This window comes from Elephas maximus, chromosome 2 (genome assembly GCF_024166365.1).
Source record: "Elephas maximus indicus isolate mEleMax1 chromosome 2, mEleMax1 primary haplotype, whole genome shotgun sequence".
NCBI classification, from domain to species: domain Eukaryota; kingdom Metazoa; phylum Chordata; class Mammalia; order Proboscidea; family Elephantidae; genus Elephas; species Elephas maximus.
In genome coordinates, this window is record NC_064820.1 from 79335265 (window position 1) to 79358153 (window position 22889).

Sequence of the window (22889 nt, forward strand, 5' to 3'; positions counted from 1 at the left end):
ACAATCACAAAAGGACAAACAGTATGAGGTCACTACTGTAAAAACTCATGAAAAGCTTTACACACAAATAGAAACAATCTTCGATGGTTATGAGACAGGGAAGAGGTGGAAGGGAAAAACACTAAATAGACAATAGAGAAGTGATAATTTTTGTGAACTGTAAGACAGTTAAGTACACAATACTGGCAAAGCCAAGACAAATTGTCCAAGGCAAGATCATAGACGCTCCACAGATACATCCAAACTCCCAGAGGGACCAAATTACTGGGTTGAGGGCTGTGGGGACCATGGTCTCAGGAAACACTTAGCTCAACTGGCTTAACATAGTTTACAAAGAAAATGTTCTACATTCAGGAAACCCTGGTGGGTGTACTGGTTAAGTGCTATGGCTGCTAACCAACAGGTTGGCAGTTCAAATCTGCCAGGCACTGCTTGGAAATTCTATGGGGCAGTTCTACTCTGTCTTATAGGGTTCACTGTGAGTTGCAATCAACTTGACAGCAGTGGGTTTGGTTTGGTTTTTGGGTTCTACATTCAACTTTGGTGAAGAGTGTCTGGTCTTAGAAACTTGTATGTCTATTTATATGATACTCCACTGGTCTCACCCCATCTGGACCAAGGAAGAATGAAGAAAACCAAAGACACAAGGGAAAGATCAGTCCAAAGGCCTAATGGACTACAACTACCACTGCCTCCACCAAACTGAGTCCAGCACAGCTAGATGGTGCCTGGCTACCACCATCGACTGCTCTGACAGCGATCACAATAGAGGATCCAGGACAGAGCTGGACAAAAATGTAGAACAAAATTCTAACTTACCAGGAAAAAAAAAAAAAAAAAAAGACCAGACTCACCGGTCTAACAAAGACTGGACAAACTCCAACTGAGAGTATGGCCCCCAGGCACCCTTCTAGCTCAGTAATGAAGTCACTCCTTAGGTTCACCCTTCAGCCAAAGATTAGACAGGCCCATAAAAGGACATGAGACTAAAGGGGCAAATCAGCCCAGGGGCAAGGACAGGAAGTTAGAAGGAGATAGGAAAGCTGGTAATGGGGAACTCAAGGTCAAGGAAGGGAGAGTGTTGGCATGTTTTAAGGTTAACTACCAATGTCACAAAACATTACGTGTATTGTTTAATGAGCAACTAGTTTGCTCTATAAACCTTCAACTAAAGTACATCAAAAAAAAAAAAAGAATTCCCACAGCTAAACCAGAAGCATAAATAACAATGACATAATATTATAGCGTTGTCATTCAGCACATTTTTTCTTCTATTGCTTGGATTTAAAGTGGAGTTTTTGCAGTTTTCCTGTTTTATTGATACCAGAGAAAATTCCTAGAGACATCCAACTACTCTGATGAATAGATACCAAGCTATAGCAAGCCCATGTTGTTTCAACCGTAATGCTTGACTTTAACCCACGTTTCTTTCATGAGAGTTACAATAAAAAATGATTTAAGAAAATACGCTTTTCCTCAGTGACACCTTCCTCCACGCAAAATTAACTGCCACTCTTCAATGACTATCACTGTTAATAGCTCCAATACATTACTTATCAACCTGAATTACAATTAGTTTTTTTACTGACTACAGTTTTTTGTACTGGGTATAGTTTTTTGTCTTATTCACCAGAGTTCTGGTGCTGTGAGGGCTGAATCCATGGCCAGTCATCTTCTTGTCTCCACTGAGAATGGATTCAGCTCTACTCCAATAAGTAAAACTCTTATTAGAAAGCATGTGCCTTTTCAGATAGCTAGACCTTCACCTGAACAAAGTAGCAATCTCATTTTCCAAGGACACATTTCAGATAGCCACCACGCAGGATGGGACTACCACATGCCTTTGCTCATTTTCCTAAGAATTACATACACCTGGACGGACGCAAGTCCCTAAAAATATAACCTCAATCCTTCTCCAACATCAACTTCAGCTGTTTCCTTTAGCTACACTATCAATTTATATCATTTTATATCACAGTGTTTGTTATTCCTTAAAATAATTTTAAAGCACAGGAGCCAAAATCTGAACTTCAGTAACCAGGAAGTGAGTGATCCATCCAAAAAAGTAAGGATATTCACAGATACAGCTCACAATAAAAATGTCTGACAGTCATGAGGAAAACTGATTAGTAAACGAAAAGGAAAAAATGCTTCCATTCTAAACTGGATTTCAAATGGAGATTATAAAACCGAAAATACATCCCCTAGTATTGATCACAGATCCCTTCAGTAGTGTGTCAACAATCTGACTTACAGTAGTTGTTGATAAGATTGTGCTTTCCCAAAATGGTTCTCTGATACAGCTTCCCCAAAATAAGAGTCTTCAAAGGTAGACCACAGTTAAAGCCAAATAGTAGATTTTCAAAATCAAAGCTAATGAATAGTGTCTTCAGTTTTTTTTTCTTTCAGCTTGCTTACACTAAAACGGGATATCTGATTTACACAAATGTACATATTTCATTATTTCACAACATAAGGCAAAAATTTACAAAACTTCTACTGAATCAACCAGTGGTTTTTTGAAGCATGAGGCTTTTTCTTTAACAGTTTTCTAGTTACTGTAGCTCTTTAACAGGTGGCCTTCATCATTATCTGCCACAGGAGGGGCCTCTAGTTTTATGATAGACATTATCAGACTCCAGGCTTAGTTCCTTTTTTTTAATTTACTTGTTTTTAATCAAAGTTATACGTGTATATGGTTTAGAATTCAACTTGTCAGAAAATAAGCAGTCCCATGATCTCCTCCCTGACGTCCCCCCCCCCACCCCCACACACACACTTTCCCTTTCCCAGAAACAATCACTCTAAAATCTTTTAACTGATTTTTTGGTATTTACTTCCTCTTGATAACTTACTACCTCCTGATTTTTACTTCTTGATTTTTCCATTTCCGTCAACTGACTTCCCAGAATGGAAGATGTGAATTTATCTCCTACATATATTCATACTTTCCAACCCCAGCCACCATAAGGGCAGTTCCTATACATTGCCCCATTATTCCAACACAGTAATTTGTAATTTTAGTTAGATCATCAGTATTTACATTAATTTCAATATTTGCATTGACTATGTAAATACTTTTGACAAGAGTCACATACTATACCAGCATTGTTTTTCCTTTCCTGCAATGCTTTTTGATTTGCCTTAATGATGGTTCATCACTAATTACGTATTATTTATCGCTGATTTATCCCCCAAATTCTCCCAAAGCTGTGTAAATCTTAACTGGATTCAAACACATCAAGTATTCTATCATTTCCATGTTCTTCAATCAGTGTTCCAGAGCTTTTCGATTTGCTGCAATCCAGATCAGCCAAATGATGGAACTTTCTGTAATGACAGATATGTTCTGTCTCTATTCTGTCCAATATGGTAGCTGCTAGTCACATGTGGCCACTGAGCATTTAAAACACAGTGTGACCAAGGAACTGAATTTTTAACCAGTGCTACAACTGTGGTATAGCTATGATTTCAGGATCTCCTTTCTCTCTTAAGTTTAGCTCCTGCTTCCTCAATATTCTTCTTGTTTTAGTAGAATAAAGGTACACAAGAAGTTAAATTATTTTGAGTGTGACCATCTAAAAATTTCCTTCTTTTACTCTCATAATTCATTGATAATCTGATTGGGTACAGAATTCATTGGAAATCATTTTCCCTCAGTACCCTAAACGCATTGTTTTACATCTAGCTTTCATTCTTGTTGTTGAGAAAGCTAATATTCTCATTCTTGATCCTTTATGTAAATCTTTCTCATTGGAGGCATACAAAGTCTCATTTATCCCACAGGTTTTGAAATTTTCACAATAATGTATCTTGGTATAGGTCTATTTTAAGCCATCATGATAATGTCCAGTGGGCCTTTTTAATCTGAAAATGTATGTTCCACAATTCTGAGAAATTTTCTTGAGTTACTCCAATTGGTGATTTCTTCTCTCCATTTTCTCTCCTTTTCTTTTTTTGGAACAAACATCTATTATTCACACTGTTCCTCTAATTTTATGTTTTTCCTATTTTGCATCTTTTTTTTTTCTTCTCCTTTCTGATCAATTTCCTCAACTTTACCTTCCTTCTATTGAATTTTCAATTTCTGCTCTTACCTTTTAATTTCCAAGAGCCCTATGAGCATTCTTTTAATAAATCTTGTTCTCATTTCATTTTTTTTTTTTGGGGGGGGTTTTTGGGTTCTCATTTCATGAATGCAATGATTACTCTTACATTAAGGACCATTTTTTGCATCATATGTCTCTTCCAAATTGTTTTTATTTTGTTGTTCTTGTTGTTTTGATCTCCATCATTCATACCAGTGAATTACGGCTGTTCGTTCATAGTTAAAAATGAGACATTCAAAAACCACTTAGAAGCTCTGTGTGCATGGTAGGGCTTACAACCAGTGAGCTTCACAACAGGATGATCTGGCCAGGGTCATTCCCAGGGGAAGCAATCACACTGATGTTTTCAAATTTTTTCCCCCTCTTAGCCTAGTCAAACTCCTTAAAATGTTTTTGCTTATGTAACCCTTAAAATAATTCTGAAATACTACGTACTCACACATCTTTGACAACATTTCAAATTTTCATCTTAAGTTTCAACAATTATAAAGGAAGTAATTTCCGGCATATTGTCAACTTTTTAAAAACTATTTACTTTAAAAATAATTTTGGACTTACAGAGAAGTTGCAAAAATATTACTAGGAGTTCTAGTTTACCTTTCATCCAACTTCACCTAATATTAATATTTTACATAGCCGAAGTACTATCATTAAAATCAGAACATTAACACTGATGCAATGCTATTATCCCTTTTCTGCTAATGTCCTTTTCCTATTCCAGAAGCCAATCTAGGATCCTGGACTGCATTTAGTTTCATGTCTCCTTAGTCTCCTCTCATCTTTGACCATCCCTCCATCTGTTCTTTCATATGACACTTCTGGAGATTAATGGCAAATTATTTTGTAATTTGAATGTTGATGAAGAATACTGAATATACCACGGAGTGCCAAAAGAATGAACAAGTCTGTCTTGGAAGAAGTACAACCAGAATGCTCCTTAGAAGCATGGAGGGCAAGACCATGTCTTACATACTTTGGACATGCTGTCAGGAGGGATCAGTCCCTGGAGAAGGACATCATGCTTGGCAGAGCACAGGGTCAGCAGAAAAGAGGAAGACTCTCAGTGAGGTGGATTGACACAGAGGCTGCAACAACGAGCTCAGGCATAACAATGACTGTAATGACGGCGCAGGATCGGGCAGTGTTTCGTTCTGTTGTGCACAGGGTCGCTACGAGTTGGACCTGACTCAACGGCATCTAACAACAACATTTTGTAAAATAACCCTCAATTTGACTTTGTCTAGTTTTCTTATGATTAAACTAAAAGTCACGTATTTTGGGTAAAAATACACAGAAATGATGTTGTGTCCTTAACAGTATCAAGGGGTACAAGAATGTCTTATTACAGGTGATATTAACCACGATCCATTGGTTAACATGGTGTCTGCCAGATTTCCCCACTGTAAAGTTCCAGTTTTTCCCTTTGCAAAAATAAACAGTACTGACTTAAGGAAAAAGAAGAACTACTACATCACTCTTTCAAATGTATCAAATGAACTCTTTAAAACTATAGCTATTTGATACCTGTCATCATCCACTGAATATTCTTGAACTATTAAACAATTCCGTAACACTCAAATTTTACGCTTTTCCTTTTTCTCCTTGAACTTCTATTTCCATTACACTCTACAGAGCATTACCTTCATGTAACATTTTTTTGATTGAAACTTTATTTATAGAGTATCCAATAATTCTTCTCTGCAAATATTTCTGTATATAACTTTTTAAATCTCCTATAACCAAATGCTAAGTATCAATCCAGAAGAAATCTTGAATTATTATTATAATTAATATTAGTACACAATGGATCAAAACAAATACACATCTGGAAAACCAATTATTAAGCAAAAATTAAAATTTTAATGAAGCAACATGTTGTAATGAGATAGACAGAATCTACCTTTTTATTATGGTTATTATTGGTTTTGAATCCAGGAATGAATATTACTACTAGAATGACACAGAGTTCAGCATTAATTCTACTCTTATTTTTTTTATTTTATGGCTATAAATGCATAAGAATATGGCCAAATAAATAAGTCAAAGGGATCATAAAAAGTTGTTAGAGCAATGTTACTCAATTCCGAGATTTCTCTTAGAGTTATCACGCAGTGATCTATCATTGAAAACTATTTTTAATAATCTGACACCTGATAATTCAATTATATCCTCTTTCACTACTATAGAAAGAAATAAAAACCACTGGGACTTGCATTAAATTCAATCACTTTCTCCACGGATCTAAAAATATTCAGAATCCCCCCCCCATTGTTTTTGGTGGCACTTCTGGAAGTCTTTACAACTTCAGATTAGTACACTATGGTAAGATGAAGGATATATGAAAGGTGTATCTTCATTCTGAAAAGTGGAAGACGGAAGACTATAGAAAGAAACATTTTGTTAGCAAGCACTTTTTCAGCTGGATCAATTTTAATTAAAAGCAAATACAGATGTTGTAGATCTGGTAATTTAGTCCCTTAGAACAAACTATGCCATCATACCTCAAAGTGTTTGAGTGCCCTCCAGGAGTATTTTTCTTTTTTGCCAGGGCAAGGCTGGGGGAATAGTCCAGCTATACTATGTTAGGGAGAAGACTTTCAATCAATCCTTCTCTTTTTAGCCTAACCTTCCAGAAGTACCCAGTGTTGCAGTAACTGAAACTTTTAAAGGTTCTGCAATATATATATTTGGTTGCTTTCTGCTTTCTCCATTGGCAGCTCAGAATTCAGTTACCACATGTCCACCCATTTTCTAGCTTATAAAATTTGTTGCTGTTACCTTCACTCCTATTCACTTTGCCATTTTGAACTTACGCTTTAAAAACTTTTTTGATCACAATTTGGTGATGTTGCCAGTGGGAGTGGAGGCTGATGCATGCTTCACTCCACCATCTTAAACCAAAGCATCAAGCTGTAGCCACACCCCACAAACGCCTGCCGATTTAAGTCTTCCATATGCCATCTAAATTTTAACTATAAACCCCTGAGAAGCCTTTGCAAAAGGATGTGTGTGTCTCAATCCCCAGTTACGAATAAAAATTGGAGATTCTGAATACAAAGCTCGTGTCTAAGGTGAATGAATACTTAATGGTGCCATGCATGAACTAAATATGTAATATTCCATACAGCGATTTTTGCAAAAACTCCTTATCTAAAACAATTCTTAAGCCTTTTTTTCCACTCTCATCTTTGTGTTAAGAAACCTCCCTCTGCAACTTTCATCCTTTTCTAAGCTGTTTTTCCAGATAAGTATTTTGTCACATATAGAGTTCCCAGACAAAAAAGCTGTAGTATCTGATTTTGCAACCATGAAAGTTTTCAGTTATCTTTCATCAAGTGCTTTCCTTTAAATCCTTAATGTTATGCCATAAAACACAAAGGTATTTATGGGTTTAGTATCTGTGATCTCCTGTGAATACAAGGGATCATGCAGATCTAAGACCAGCAATGAGCTGTAAATTTCCTAAGACATATTATCTGTTCTCTATTTGTTGCCCAGCCCACATTTCACAAAGTAAGCTATCTACTTTAGGTGCAAAGGAAAGAAATAATGAGGTTCCCCTCCTCACATAAACAGAGAACTAAGATGATCCTCTAAAAGATAACTATAAAACAAACTTGTATTGGATTTAAACAGAGACAGGTCCTCTAAAAGATAACTATAAAACAAACTTGTACTGGATTTAAACAGAGACAGGTAAAGTCTTTGTCCCTCAAAACAGTCTAAATAAAATCTTGTGGGCACCTGCAAAGGATATGAAGCCACAGAGTAACTACACATACATATTGCATCTTCCTTTGCTCATATTTTATAATGAAATGGTTCTAAAAGCAGTAGGTGGATCCTTATACAAATTTTCCTCTTAAAGATAATTAGGATAAAATTTTCAGTTAGTCCAGATGTATTTTTTTTAAATCATAGAACTTGATCTGAAATGTTTTATTATTCTTTACTTGGAAAGATAGTCATGTTTTTTCTTGGGGTGGAAGGCTGTCTTTCTTATTGAAAAGTATTTCATTTTAATAGGTAAAACTCTGAAGACTGGAAAGTGTTAACTAATATATTTACCTCTAAAAAAGAAAAACGTATTCTCAGGCATTTCCTTTCTAAGGTAAATTACCAGGAACAGTCTGCTTATTGTTTTATTTAAAGAACAAAAGAAATATTATAATTCTGTTCTATTTGTTGAATCTCAGAACTGAATTAAAAAAAAAATGAGTATAAAATATTCCTGTGATATATTTCTACTAATCAAAGGTTAAGGACTGAAAGCTTCACAATGATAAAGAACTGGTTGAATGATTATGTAATAAAGAAAAATTAGCAAATTCTTATCTATCAAACGTAACAAATTCTTTTAAATAAAGGAGTCAAGGCAGCAAAATTATATGCTAGGCATAGTTTTCAAATGTATTTATATTTGAGAAAATAAAGCCAAATAATTCTGAGATTCAGCAGTTATAAAGATAATAGCAATGGTCTTCACTTCTTAGAGTCTATTTTTACGTATTTAACTATTTTACATGTTTTAAGTTTCCACTCAAATGTTGCTACCAATATTTGGAGGAAAGATATATTACTTTCCCTTCTGAATCCTCAGAAGAGGAAAAATGTAGACAACGAGGGTATAGATTTTTCTACTTCTAAGAAATGGCCTCTACTCTCAGAAACTAATTTAATTCTTAAATTCTTTTTCTTAACTTAATTTTTACTGGATCTAAATAACTCTGAATTAAGTTATTTATTATTCGTGAGGCACAACTTCTACTGTAAGAGGAAACTTAAAAAAAATATGGAATTATACTTACAAGATGTAATACATACATGATTTGAAATTACACTTAAAAGGCTGGCTAAAAGAACAGATTTTGACTAAAAGAGTACATTGATTTATGAACAAAAAAGTCAAAGATGTTATAATATGAAATACCTAGAAATTCAGGAACTTGCACCACTCACCATACTGGCAATGTATGTATATGCCCTGAAGTATTATTATTGCTGAAATTATTATTTAGTAAATGGAAAGTATGATCATGTAGCTATATTATTGTGGAGATAATGATTTCTAAGAATTTAGAATTATAAAATACAATAAAAGTTTCAATACATAAACCCTGATACACTTATTTTTATTTTTAAAAAATGGCTTAAAATAAAGCTTCAAAGTAAGATTACTAAACTTCCGCCTAGATTATTACTGATAAGAACGATTTAACATTCCTAGGCAAGTACCACGCATCATACATAAGTTGACAAATCTCTTCTGTGATTGGTAAGAAGATTGTTCCCTCAGCCTGCCAGTTTTAAGAAAAATTCTATGGACTTAATATTTAAGAGACCCCCGTATCAGAACCTATCCTAGGACAAAAAGAATCAACCAAGAGTTCTGGGTTTAAGTGACAACACATACTTTGTGTTGAGCTGGCTCAGGAAACTGAGAGGTGAAGAAAACAGAACATGTGCTTTGGGCTATGAAAATTTCACAACTATATAAGATGGTGAGATTTTATGGCACTGTAGACTCTATGACACTGTACCTTTATTCAAAGCAGTCTAAAAGGGTCAACACAGAAAGACGCTGAGAGAGCTAGCCAACCACTGTTCCAATAATACTATCGCAATCTTCTTCTATCACTCAGAAAACTACATATTAAAATCTACTGTTGACATGCAGAAAGTGGAATTGGTCCCACTGAAAGAATGCAAGACATACTGTCAGCCCTAAAACATACGAAAAATGAAAGATTGCTTAGCGATTTAAGTCCTGAGGAGGTAGCACTGAGTGTTCTATTCCCATATGTCCAATCAACTTGGTCAATCTATCGCATCACTGGAAAGGTAAGAAGTATAGTATCAATAATTCCATTTACCAAGATAAGAATTCCTCTCACCAAGTAACTTGAGAAGGGCGAGGACAGGAGGGCATGTCCTTGATCATGTGGATGGGTATAACGTAACTTGGCTTTAAGATCACAAGTCACTGTAAAACTGGAATATAGGAAAGTAGAGACATAAACTAACTTCGCAATTGATGCCTGGCATAGTGCACTCAATAACTGGTGCTTTTTATTATTATGCATGATCTGTTTCTGAAAGCCTAAAAGATCGACAAGTATAATGAAAACCAAACTTGACAACCAGAAGGGACTGAACTGATGGCCACACATCCTGTGAAGGTATGGCATATCCCATAAGCAATAATGACAACTACAAAAGAAATATTATCCAAGTAGATTGTGAGTTAAGTGCCAAAAGGCATGGAACACCATGAGAAATACATGAAAACAGCTGTTTCTCATCAGTTATATAACTACTATATTTAATTATATCAGGTATAATTAAATCATCATAGCCTTAGAAATGGAGCCCTGGTGCGCACTGGCTAAGCTTTCAGCTGCTAACCAAAAGGAATGCTATTCAAAAAGCTGTATACACCCCAGTTTGATACAAACCGTGCACCTGTTACCATGACAACACATTACATATCTATCTTATTTCTTTTTAAAATTAAGAGAATCTAGAAGTCGTCGAGTATATGCATACGGAGTTAACAGCAAGGTAATCCCCCAACTTGAAACTATAGATAACCTTAAAAAATGAGTGTAACATACTGAGAATGAAACGAGCCACAAAAAGCATTTGACCCTAAATACTAATACATAAGTGAATAGCTGAAGAATTTTTGAGACTGCTTTCATAATTTTGCCTAGTGAGAGGTAATCTTTTGTTCCTATAGTACCACAGCATAATACCCCATGGTTATGCATTAAGGTTTAGATGATAAACCCATCTATATATTCATCTACTCCATTGACCCTTCTCTTGACAAGACTGCAGGTACTTCCTTTACTACAATGGTCTTTCACCTCTTTAAATCCAGTTTTCTAATTTAAAGCCAGTTCTGAGACCACGAATTTCAGCCCATTCATGCTCTAACTTCCAAGTGCAGAACCCAAAAACTTCAGAGCTAGTTGGTTCAGTGATCATCTGGTCAAGTCCAAGCCCCTCATTTTACAGAAGAATAGTAAAACCTGAGAAGTCATTAAATAACTTACAAGTTAGCGGCAATACTATAATTAAACCCAAAATTTCTGGGATAATACTCAAATCTTCTTTGCATTACATCATATCTTAGTTTTTTTAAAGATAACCTTGGAGTTGTACAGGAGACAGAAGAGCAGTGGAGTTTCAAATAATAAACTGGACTGGTTGAATAAGTTGTTCCAATTATTTCATTAATATTTCTTTCAAGTTCAAACTCGAATTCTTGGGGTACGTAAATGAAAGAGAATGGAGGACTAATAAGGTATATTTTCAAATTTCTTATGAATCCTTTCACTTTCTTGGATTGGTGGGGTGGTGGTGGTAGTTGTTTATGTTATGAATCACTTTGCTTTTCCTTGCTGTGATCTCTCCCTAGCATTTAAGCTCAGATCTAAGCCCACCGCGTGTACTGTAACACGCACTGTAACTAAGAACATGAGGAGACATTAACAAGAGTTTTCAAGAATTACCCATAACTTCAAAACAGTAAAAATATCTTCAATCTCAGTATCATGTTCTTTTTCAAAATATTTGATAACAGAATCAGTACACGAAGTAAACAATTCCTGATCAAAGACATGAAAACACTAATTTTACCAGTAAGCTAGATAAATTCTGAAACCCAAGCAATTATTTCCCGAAGCCACCCTTTTAACTGAAAAATAAACATTAATAGAGACCACTTCGAATCATTTGGTATTTTTGGAGTCTTTGGAAAGTGTAAAAGATCATACAAATAACAAGGAAAAATAATGAAAAACTACCTTAAAGGATAAATAATGAGACATTAAAATAACAGAGTACAGACTTCAAATTCCCATAAAAAATCAGACTTAATGGCCTGAGACTGAAGGAATCCCTGAAGCCATGGTCCCTGAATGCTCTGTTAACCCAGAACTAAAACTATTCCCAAAGTCCACTCTTCAAAGATTAGACTGGACTATAAAACATAAAATAATACTCATGAAGAATGTGCTTCTTAGTTCAATCAGATACATGAGACCAAATGGGCGGCTCCTGTCCAGAGGCAGGTTGAGAAGGCAGGAAGGGACAGGAACTGATTACATGGACACAAGAAACCCAGGGTGGAAAGGGGGAGTGTGCAGTCACATTGTAGGGATTGCCACTAGTGTCACGTAACAATATGTGTGTAAATTTTTGTATGAGAAATTAACTTGAGCTGTAAACTTTCACCTAAAGCACAATAAAAAATGAGTAGAAAAAAATTAAAAACGCACAAATATGTTTATAATAAAATATCTACCTAAGCCCCTCCCCAAAAAACCCGCCTAAAACAAAGCAACAACAAAAAAAAACTAAGTTCTTGACAGCAATCTCTTTATTTCAGGCAAAAAAGAATTATATAGTGTCTTGAATTTCGTTGTACCATAACAGAATTTGGAGCTCAGGTGGCACAGTGTTAACCAGTTAGCTCAGCTGCTAACCAAAAGGTCAGGAGTTCGAATCCACCAGCTGCTCCTTGGAAATCCTATGGGGCAGTTCTACTCTGTCCTATAGGGTCACCATGAATTGGAATAGACTCACCAATGGGTTATAAAAGAATGTGACCTCACAAAGTCTTCTTTTACATGTCAAAGCTATTTTTATGTCCCAATTAATATTCTCATATATTGGTTTGCTATTTAATAAAAAATAATTTCACAAGTCTCATTCAGCTATAAATCTGCGTAATAAATATCTTTAAAATATTTTGCTATTAGTATATATATAGACATATTGATATAGATATCAGAAATACTCCTAAACCAAATGTTTTAGTACTTGTTTTAGACATTTTTTCCAAAATATTTTATTCCATTTGGGTTTCCTTTGTAGAAAAAGCATTTCTGGATAGAATTAAATGGTTACTTATTCAAAGGATAGTATGTAGTTTTTGTTGTGTGCTATAGAGTTGATCCCAACTTATAACAACCCTATAAACCAAACCAAACCCACTGCCATGGAGTCAATTCCGACTCATAGCAACCCTATAGGACAGAGTAGAACTGCACCATAGAGTTTCCAAGGAGCGCCTGGTGGATTCGAACTGCCGACCTCTTGGTTAGGAGCCGTGGCACTTAACCACTGTGTCACCCGGGTTTCCAACAACCCTATAAACACATCTAATTCCATTGTTAGGTAAGAGCCAGAGTTTAAAGTAGTAAAGAACTAAAATAAATAGTAAGGCTGTAAGGCAACTAGTATGAAGTTTGAAAGGTGCCCAAAGTGGTGGATACAGTAGCACTTAGAAGTCTGAGGATATAAAATGGAGCTAATGATCAGAAGAAGCAAAGATGGAGGCTTGGTCCCAAAGGAGAGGAGGAAGCCCAAAATATACATAAAATGAAGAGAAGCATACTCCTAGAATCAAATACTGATCACAAATAATAAAGGGGAATGCTATGCTTTTAACCATTGCGCCTCATCAAAAGCAAGCCCTAAATAAAAAGGTATTAAGAACTCATACATGTTTCAAACGTCTCAGGTAGGAAATTTCCCTGGAACCAATCTGAGAAGCAACAAGTCTTCAATTACCATGGGAATTACCATTAATAGAATAAAGCATAAAGTAATGAAATCACACTACAGCTCCAAACTTATTATTTTTTCAAAAGGAATGTTGCCTTTTACACAATACAGCAGAAAGCTTCCATTTAAATAAGCATTAGGATTCTCCCCGTATAGAATCATGAAATCTTTCTTGCAGTTACATAAAACATTGGTTTTATTTGAGATTTACATAAAAATAAAACAGCATACTAAGAGAGATCCAAAGTATTTACTACAAAGTAAAACCATTTCAAACGACATTAGTTTAAATCTTGTGAAAAGAGTGATCCAGTGAATTTCGTATTATCTTTAGAATGAATCTGACCAGAAGAGCTAAGTTTGGAAGGTTTGAAATGGAAAAAAGAAAGGAAAACAATGTGTGTCCTCTGTGAAAGATCTTTCAGTTAAGATGCAAAACAAGGCAGGCTTTTTTATTTGGTGGTTGTAAGGTGGGGGCGGGGCAGAGGGTGTGCACAGAGTAAGTAGGTTAGAATGTGAAGGTAGCCAGAACCTATTCTGGCTCCAGTGACTCTCAGGAGGCTGAAAGAAGAAAACAGGCACAGTAAGCGTGCAGTTGTACTACGCTTGTAGGGGTAGGGTACAGCTGGGTCTTAAGATCAGAAATTCGAAGTTCAGAAGCTAAACGATTTCAAAGCTGTTTATATTTTCCATATATATTAAAGCACTCTGTTTTTCTTACTAACCAGCCAACCTGCTCTTTAATATGTCAGCCTGAATCAGCTGGGCTAAGCAGAAAAGGGATACACGTTTGGACCACAGGTGGACTGGGGTTTTAAAAGGAGGCAGCAATAGTGAGAGCAGTGGAATCAAAGTAAACAACATTTAAATAAAGGGAAGGAAGGGAGCGGAAGGGATAACAGAAAAACTTGAGGCTCAACTGTACAACCACCTTTCTACATATGTGGAGGAAACTTCCTCTCTGTTAAACTTTTTTAAAAGACTTTCCCAACAATCCTCACTTTTACAGAAAACAAAATAGTCCCCACAAATAGTAAGTAAAATCACCTCAACTTGCTCTCTAGAGACTAATTTAACAAGGATATTTATACAATTGGGGGTCTAAAAAGGAAGTTTCCATAATACAGAGTTTAAAGAACTTTTAAACACTCACCTGTAGGCTTAACTGAATAAAACCCAATGGCCTCTCCTTTCTTCCACAGAATCTTAGCATAATCAGTACTGCTATGACACAGAAATGGGATCTCATTTCTCTCCATTTCCTGTTTTCTATAAACAATTCGATTCAGAACATACAGAACCACTCTCTCCCCAAGAGTGCTCACCTACAAAGAGAGTCAAACACCGGGCACAGCAGTTACAATATGCATCAATTCAGAGATGCTGTTTACCTTGCTCCCTACTCCCACAGCTCATACTGGCATTGAAGGTAGCTCTAACACATTCAAAATGGTTTGTAAAACATTTTATCATCACAGAGATAAGACTAATCATTCATACCAATAATATCCACTTCTACAGACACACATTATGCGTGAAATAATGCCTCTTAGCAAAATTCTAACACAGGCCACAAAAGCAGTTTCCAACGTGCCAGTTCCACGAACATCTCCTCTTGCAGCACTCAGTGTTTTCTTTCTGCTTCTAGCTGCCAGGACCCAGGGTCTCCCTCCCCGCCCCCACCACCACCCAATTGCTGCCCCCACCTCTTGTACTGCTTCAAATGTTTTTCACTCCTTTTCAGCCTTGACATTAAAATAAAAAATAGCTTCGTTCTCACCCCTTAACACTTTCAGGACAATTACCTCATTTGATGAGCAAAGCCATAATTATGCTCTTGGGAAAGCAATCTGTCTCATCCTTTCCAAGTAAAACGTTCACTTAATAGCCCTGTCTGTGCTAACTATAACGAATACTTCCCTGCCCCCAACACACATGGGTGCACACACACACACCCACACACACACCCTCTGCCAGACCAGATAAGAGGGATGGTCACAGAATGGAAAAGGTACACTTCCTACACGCAGGGCTACAAGGTCACAGGGAAACCACATCCTTCTGACATCAGTGTTTTTCCCCATTGTCATCTTTTACTGCTAAAAACAAGAGTTCTGTTCTACTTTCCCCAATCACCTTAATGATTGTTTGCTCTTTAGTTAACTAAATGGAAAGAGAAATGATTAATCGCATACACATTACTTTCAAAAATATCCCTGGCAGGAGATCTCATAGACCACACACGCATGAAATAACGAAGAGTTCACTAGCTTACAGGGCAACTTATTCCATCCTTGGGCAGCTCTGACCATTATAAAATTCTTCCTCATATTGAGCTGAAATCTGTTTCCCAAATACTGTACTTTTATATTCTGGAGCACTACAGCCTACAAATATTTGACGACAGCCATGATGTTCCCCTAAATTTCACAGCAAAGCTAATCATCAGGAACCCCTGAAGGAAATGGCTACTCTTGCCATCCCTGTCCTCTCCTTTCAAACCATTCCAGATATCCCACATGGCTTCACAACTGACACGCAGATACCGCAGATGTAAACAGTGAAGACACAGCTGAGACGAGGTGACTTTTCTCGATAAACTTAAGGTGTTATTAGCTTTTTTTGTTTACCTTGATATTACTTCTAATTAACTAAAGCCCGAATCTTTTTCAAACATACTGCTGTTTCAGCTTGGTCCTCATTGTGTCCATGTACAGTTACTTTTTTTTTTAATCTACATGTATTACTTTACATTTATCCCTATTTAATTTCGTCATGTTAGATCCTTCTCTTTATTTCTTATTTCTGCCTTTCACAGATTAGTTGTCCCATTCAGCACTGTGCCCTGCAGAACTGATAAGCATGCCATTTATGTCTCCATCTAAGTAACGGATAACCAAACCCATTGCCATCAAGCTGATTCTGACTCACAGTGACCCTACAGGACAGGGTAGAACTGTCCCATAGGGTTTCCAAGGCTGTGATCTTTGCAGAAGCAGATGTCACATCTTTCTCCTGTGGAGGACCTGGTGAGTTCAAACCGCTGATCTTTTGGTTAGCAGCTGAGCACTTAACCATTGCACCACCAGGGCTCCTCAAAAATGGTAACCAGGATAGAAAAAAGAACAAAGTTTAACAGGATGCCATTGAAGACCTCCCTTTATATAACCGAGCACTATGTTTCAGGTACAAGATTATCTACGATCTTTATTTCATCATCTCATCTAATTTTCACAATAACATTATAAGGCAGAGGAAAATGGGCTTACAGAAATAAAATCACTTGTTCCAGGTCTTATATTTGTTTAACAGAAGAATGGTTACTTCTTCCTGTAACTTTATCAACCAACTGTCCCTTATTGACCAGGATTTAACTAGAAAAGCAGCCTCCCTTTCTACCTCTTAAGAGGTGATGCTGTCACAAAGGTAATTAAGGCTGAAGAACACCTGTTGTACGAATCCAAATACTTATAGCCTTATTTTTGATTTTTGACTCCTCTCCCTTCCTCCCAATCAATATCTGAAGCTTCTTCACTTGTCTAAGATAGGCTACAATACACTATCCTAATAATAGTCTCTTTCTCCACTCTTTAACACACCCAAACGTCCTCTATAATGCATCAAACCTCAATCATATTTAACACCGCAGGAGATTTATTTTCTTGACAAACATGCTTCCTCCTTTCATTATCTATTATATCTGTTCCTGAGACCAAGTTATACTCTTCTTCCTGCCATCTACTCCTCCAAATTTTATGGCTTTATGCAAGTTTTTTTAATTCCCTCCTCCCCTTTATTTTTTATTCACAGTTCCTTGTAAGACTGGCAAATCTCCAGGTGTAAGCAGACATTCTTCCTAGTCTTTGTGAGATGGGCCCATCATTCTGGTATCTCTAGGCACATTCCAAAAGAATTAATGCAACATCAGAGGTAACCCTACTGAGTATATTATTCTCATATCCTCCTATCTCTTTCAAAGTTCCAAACTCAAAGGGAAGAAATTAAAACACCCCAGTAACTTGCAAGTTTCTCACTTTTCAACGCAGGATTTCATCATCTCTAGACATGCTTTCCTTGTTTCTTCTGCTTGTTTCAATTGCCCCTCAAGAATCAACAGAAGCAGCTGACACCTTGCAGATTTGACAAGTTTTTACAGACTTGGCTCTCCTAGAAATGGTCTAAAGGAAGAAGATCAGGGTATGTACATATTTTTGTCTACTCTATTCCCCTCACAAGGGTCTCTTCCTCTTGGGATTAATTAATAAGGATTCCCACACCTATTAATTTCTAGGAATTCTCCATATTATTCTGCAGAGAATGGAGTAATACTTCTGCAAAAAGTCAGTATTCTCCGTTAAGAGTCAAATGCATCTCTACCAAGTCAAAATTTCCTGCCACTTTCACTGTAAATCACATTCTCCCAAACACCAAATAGTTCAACACTTTTTAACTCTGCCTGCCTCCTCAAGTATTTCAAACCTTAGTTTCTGTGGGTTTTCCCTATCCTGTCCTATTTAGCCTCTAATAAACAGAGCATCAGACAGAAGTCTCTTAAGCCCTTTCACCTTTAGCAATAAAAACCAGCTTCCCTCAGGCAACACTCTTCAGTCGGCTGGCTTCTACCATTACCCTGCAAAGACTGGAACACTTGCTCTTTCACAAACCTGGTCACTGTTTAGAACACTGTGTAGACCACCCAAGGAGCAAGCTTCCTGGTCAGTCTCCAAGGGGCAGAGAATCTCAACGTCCACACTTAGAGAAGTAGCTTTTCCTCTTAGAATAAGAAAATCAGAAGCTAAAGTTGATAAAAAAAAAAAAAAAAAAAAAAGGCAGCCACAACTCAACTAAACCCAAAGGTATTCTTTCTTCCTCATCAAATTCCTAGATACTTTTAAAATCACATAAGACCAAAGAAGCCCAACTTGAATGCCAGTTACATGCTAAGAATGAAATTCTGCAGGTTTAATATAACCTGGTTCTATTAAAATGGAGATGAGCTCAATAACTGCAGAAACTAGTCACTGTTTATGGGAAACATATTGTGAAATGGCCTCATAAGAAAGCTTTTAAAAGTATAGGGTCTTGATACCTGTTTAAGCCCCTCTCTAGAAGGGACAGCTGTTTTCACAATATCATCAATAGCCCACCACTGATCAGCAAGGTAAAGTGCCACAGCTAAAAGAAAGTAAATGATTATTAGCATTTAAATCTTAAGTTTAAAAGTATGTAATATTACTATTTAGCAAGTAAGGTTTATATATTAAAAGAAAAAAAAAAACACACAAACCCAGTGCCGTCAAGTCAATTCTGACTCATAGCGACCCTATAGGACAGAGTAGAACTGCCCCATAGAATTTCCAAGGAGCGCCTGGCAGGTTCGAACTGCTGACCCATTAGTTAGCAGCCACAGCACTTAACCACTACGTCACCAGGGTCTACGTCACCAGGGTTTCTAAGGTTTATATAAATATACCCATACTTTATATTATAATACAGTGTGGTCCCATTTATACCATTTTTATTTGATTTCAGTCATTAAGCATTTAATTTTAGCAATTGGGAATTAGGTTGCCTAAAAGTACAGTTTAAACAAGTTCTTTTAAAAACAAATTCCTACATGTAGCTTCCTTTCAGTAAATTTCTAACAGCAGAGAAAGTCCTCACTTTATCAAAATTAATAAAAAAAAAAAAAAAAAAGAGACCTGTGAGTGAATCCTCAGGTGCAAAAAGAGCAAGAATTTTCTGGGTCTGATCGCCACCATATAGAGGTACAAAGCCTACATTTGACAAGCTAATAGGAATCTGAAATGACAATTGGTTAAAGATTAGTGAAGAGTCTATTAAGAAAACACATGGCAAATTATTAAGCTTTTCCTACATTAATTCTATCACTTCATTTCATAGAAGACAGTATTTCTAGCCTCTAAAAACAGTAAATCTAGACAGGCTTCCCTTTTGGAGGAATATTATTGTCTTGGGAAAAAAATGAAAGTTTATTTCAATAAACATTACTGTAACTAGCCACATATATAAATAAAAACAAAAGCTGTGATAAGGCTCATAAAGTCATTCGAAAATAGCCATACTTGACTATTTATTTAGACTGTTATTTAGACAACATGAGGAGAAAAATATATTCTACTAAAAGAGCCAATTAAATAACTTTCTTTTTCCAACAAAATACATGACATACTTTAAAACTGCTCTGCCTTCTTTAATCAAAAACTAATCCCCCATTTACAGGCACTATTACCATTCAAAGAATTATAAAATATTGGTGTCGGAAGAGACTTTAAAGGGTCAGTTACATCAACATCGTATTTCAAAAGAAGAACCTGAGATCTAGAGAAGTTAGGGAATTTGCCCATCATCAATTCACAATGGAACTCTACTGATTCCGAGTCTAACGATCTTTCTATGACAATATATCACAGCTTACTAATTAGAAACTTTGATTTTACTAGTTTAGGTAAGTGTCACAACAGAAAAATGCATAATTTCGTGCTTTGCTGATTTTTTAAATTAAGAAAACATTTTAAACTCACAAATTCCAAATCTTAAGTAAATCTGAGTTAGCTCAAATATGGTAACCAGTCTTAGCAGAAGTGGTGAGTTACTCATACATAATTTTAAAGGCACGAGACAAATAATAAGCCATAACCTGTGGAGTCTGTCCTTTAAAAAGCTGATCATGCTGCTGTGCTAAGCAACCAGTATTTACCCATTTTACTAAATAAACTTCTAATAAAGATTTCAAAAATGAAAGACTAACCCACAACCACTGACTAGCACTTAAAAATGATAAAAATAAAAGAATACTGATTTCATAAATAAACTTAACTAAAAAGATTGAATAAATTCACTATAGATGCCTTACCGTAATATTGAGAAAAGAAAAACACTCTGGATTTTCAGGGTCACCACACCTTAGGTCTGACATGTAATCTTCAGCAGAAGTTTCCAGTTCCTCATGACTGCAATTATCTAGCAGATCCACAGGGAACGCCATTGTCTTTAATAAACAACATAGGACAAAACAATTCAGAATATAAAAGGCCAACTTCCTTTACTAATAGAAAACATTATTTATTGTAACACTGCAATATTTTATTATAAGGGGGCTTCTCTATTTCATCATACAAAGACAGACTACAATTTGGGCCTGCTGACTTAACCACGTACATCTAAAAGAAAAATTTTTTGAACTATTCATTCGTACTAAAAACAGGAAATGAAATAGGAATTAATGGATACTTCCTTAAATGATAAATATATTAATATAGGTATAGGAAGGAGCCCTGGTGGTGCAGTAGTTAAGAGCTTGGCTGCTAACTGAAAGCCTGGCAGTTTGAACTCACTAACCCCTCTGCAGGAGAAAGATGTGGCACTTTGCTTCCGTGAAGACTTCAGCCTTGGAAACCGTATAGGGCAGTTCTACTCTGTCCTATAGGGTCACTGTGAGTCAAAATCGACTTGACAGCAACAGGTTTTATATGTATCAAAACCAAAACCAAACCCACTGCCATCAAGTCAATTCCAACTTATAGCGACCCTACAGGACAGAGCAGAACTGCCCCAAAGAGTTTCCAAGGAGCACCTAGTGGATTCGAACTGCCGACTTTTTGGTTAGCAACCATAGCACTTAACCACTACACTACACATACGCACATACATACAAATACACTTTCAGACACCCCTCAACCTAAAAGTCTGTAAAAGGACAAAAGGAAACTTTTTGGGATGATGGAAATGTTCTACAGCTAGATTGGGGTGATGGATGTACGACTCTACAAATTTATTTTAAAAAAGACAATCGCTGAAGTGTACAGTTACAATGGGTGAGTTTTATGGTATGTAAATTATATCTCACGCATATATAGCTGTTAGAAACGTCAGCACCTTGATGGGAAAATATTTGAGGATTTCTAAGTCAAGAAAAATAAGTATTTCCAAAACTATACAGCATTGTGTAGGTATTGGCCAATGCAATTAGGTAAGAGAGAGCAATCACAAGGCATAACAAATGGGGACTGGGACAGAGGAGAAAGTAAAACTACCTCCATCTCAATTTGCAACAAATGTAATTATTTAATTGGAAAACCCAAAAGAATCAATGGAAAAACTATTCCAAACAGTTAAGAAAAATTGGTAAAAAGGTAACACATAAAATCAGCATACAGAAATCAAAAGTTTCATATATACAATAACCAGTAAGAATCATGGAGAAAAAAATGAAGAACAGCAAACATAAAATAGGATTAAATTTAATAAACAAAAAAAGGTACAAACCCTATGTGAGGAAAACTATGAAACATTCCTGAAAGAAGTAGAAGTTATCAACAGTAAAGATAAACCATGTGGTTGGAAAGGAAGATTCAACATTACAAAAGCACCAGTTCTCCCCAAGATAATCTATTATTCAAATGCAATCCTTTTTTCTGAAGCAAGACAAGTTGATTACAAAGTTAATGTGAAAAAATAAACAAGAATACCTAGAAAATCCCTGAAAAAGCAGAGTAATGACTGGGGGGAGGTGTTAGCATTGTCAGATATTAAAACATCTTATGAAACCTCTGTAATTAAAATAATGTGCTATAAGTACACAAATAGACCAACAACGGAACACTATATAGAAACATACCCAAATGCCTATGGAAATTGAGTGTATGATAAAGGAGATACCTCCGTCACTGACAGAATGCAATTTTTAATAGGTGGTAATGATTCACTGGTCTGTCTCATGATATGCTCAAATGAGACACTGCCCATTTTTCTTAATTTTTTTATCTGAAATTATATAGCATGCTCTTTATCATGTTAACTCTTTTCACTCAACATTGTTTCTGTGAGAAACATTTATATTGTTGCTTCTATCAGTTAATTATTTCCTGTCATCACTATGTAGTATCCCATCATATATAAATATAATCTATTTACCCATTCTATTGCTGACGAACTCTTGTTTCCAGTATTTGGCAATTCTGAATAAAGGTGCTGTGAACATTTCCATACATGTCTTTTGGTTGGACACATGCACTTGTTTTTGCTAGGCCTACGTACCCGGGCTAATCAATCTTCCTAATAGTGAGACAGGCGGACATCATATGCATTCTGATGTGACGTAACAAGAAAACTGGATCAGGGAGGTGGGGCCAAGATGGCAGAACAGGCAGATGCTTCGGGCGAGCCCTCTTACAACAAAGG

At 36.1% G+C, this 22889-nt stretch overlaps 1 protein-coding gene across 5 annotated transcripts in view; it reads right to left on the bottom strand.

Annotated features, from left to right (window-relative positions):
• The window catches only part of FAM169A (family with sequence similarity 169 member A), a 95949-nt gene that overhangs the window by 44643 nt on the left and 28417 nt on the right, over positions 1–22889 (bottom strand). For 2 of the 5 annotated variants that reach the window (XM_049865744.1, XM_049865754.1), the window contains exons 2-5: positions 20563–20697; positions 19388–19487; positions 18775–18860; positions 14839–15010 (exon numbers count right to left, since the gene is read on the bottom strand). In XM_049865744.1, the coding sequence (XP_049721701.1) occupies positions 14839–15010; positions 18775–18860; positions 19388–19487; positions 20563–20694 (490 nt within the window). In that variant the 5' untranslated portion in view covers positions 20695–20697. Of the gene's footprint in view, positions 1–14838; positions 15011–17719; positions 17864–18774; positions 18863–19387; positions 19488–20562; positions 20698–22889 lie in introns of those variants that run through there. The other 3 variants (XM_049865765.1, XM_049865782.1, XM_049865775.1) reach the window with 3 other exon arrangements.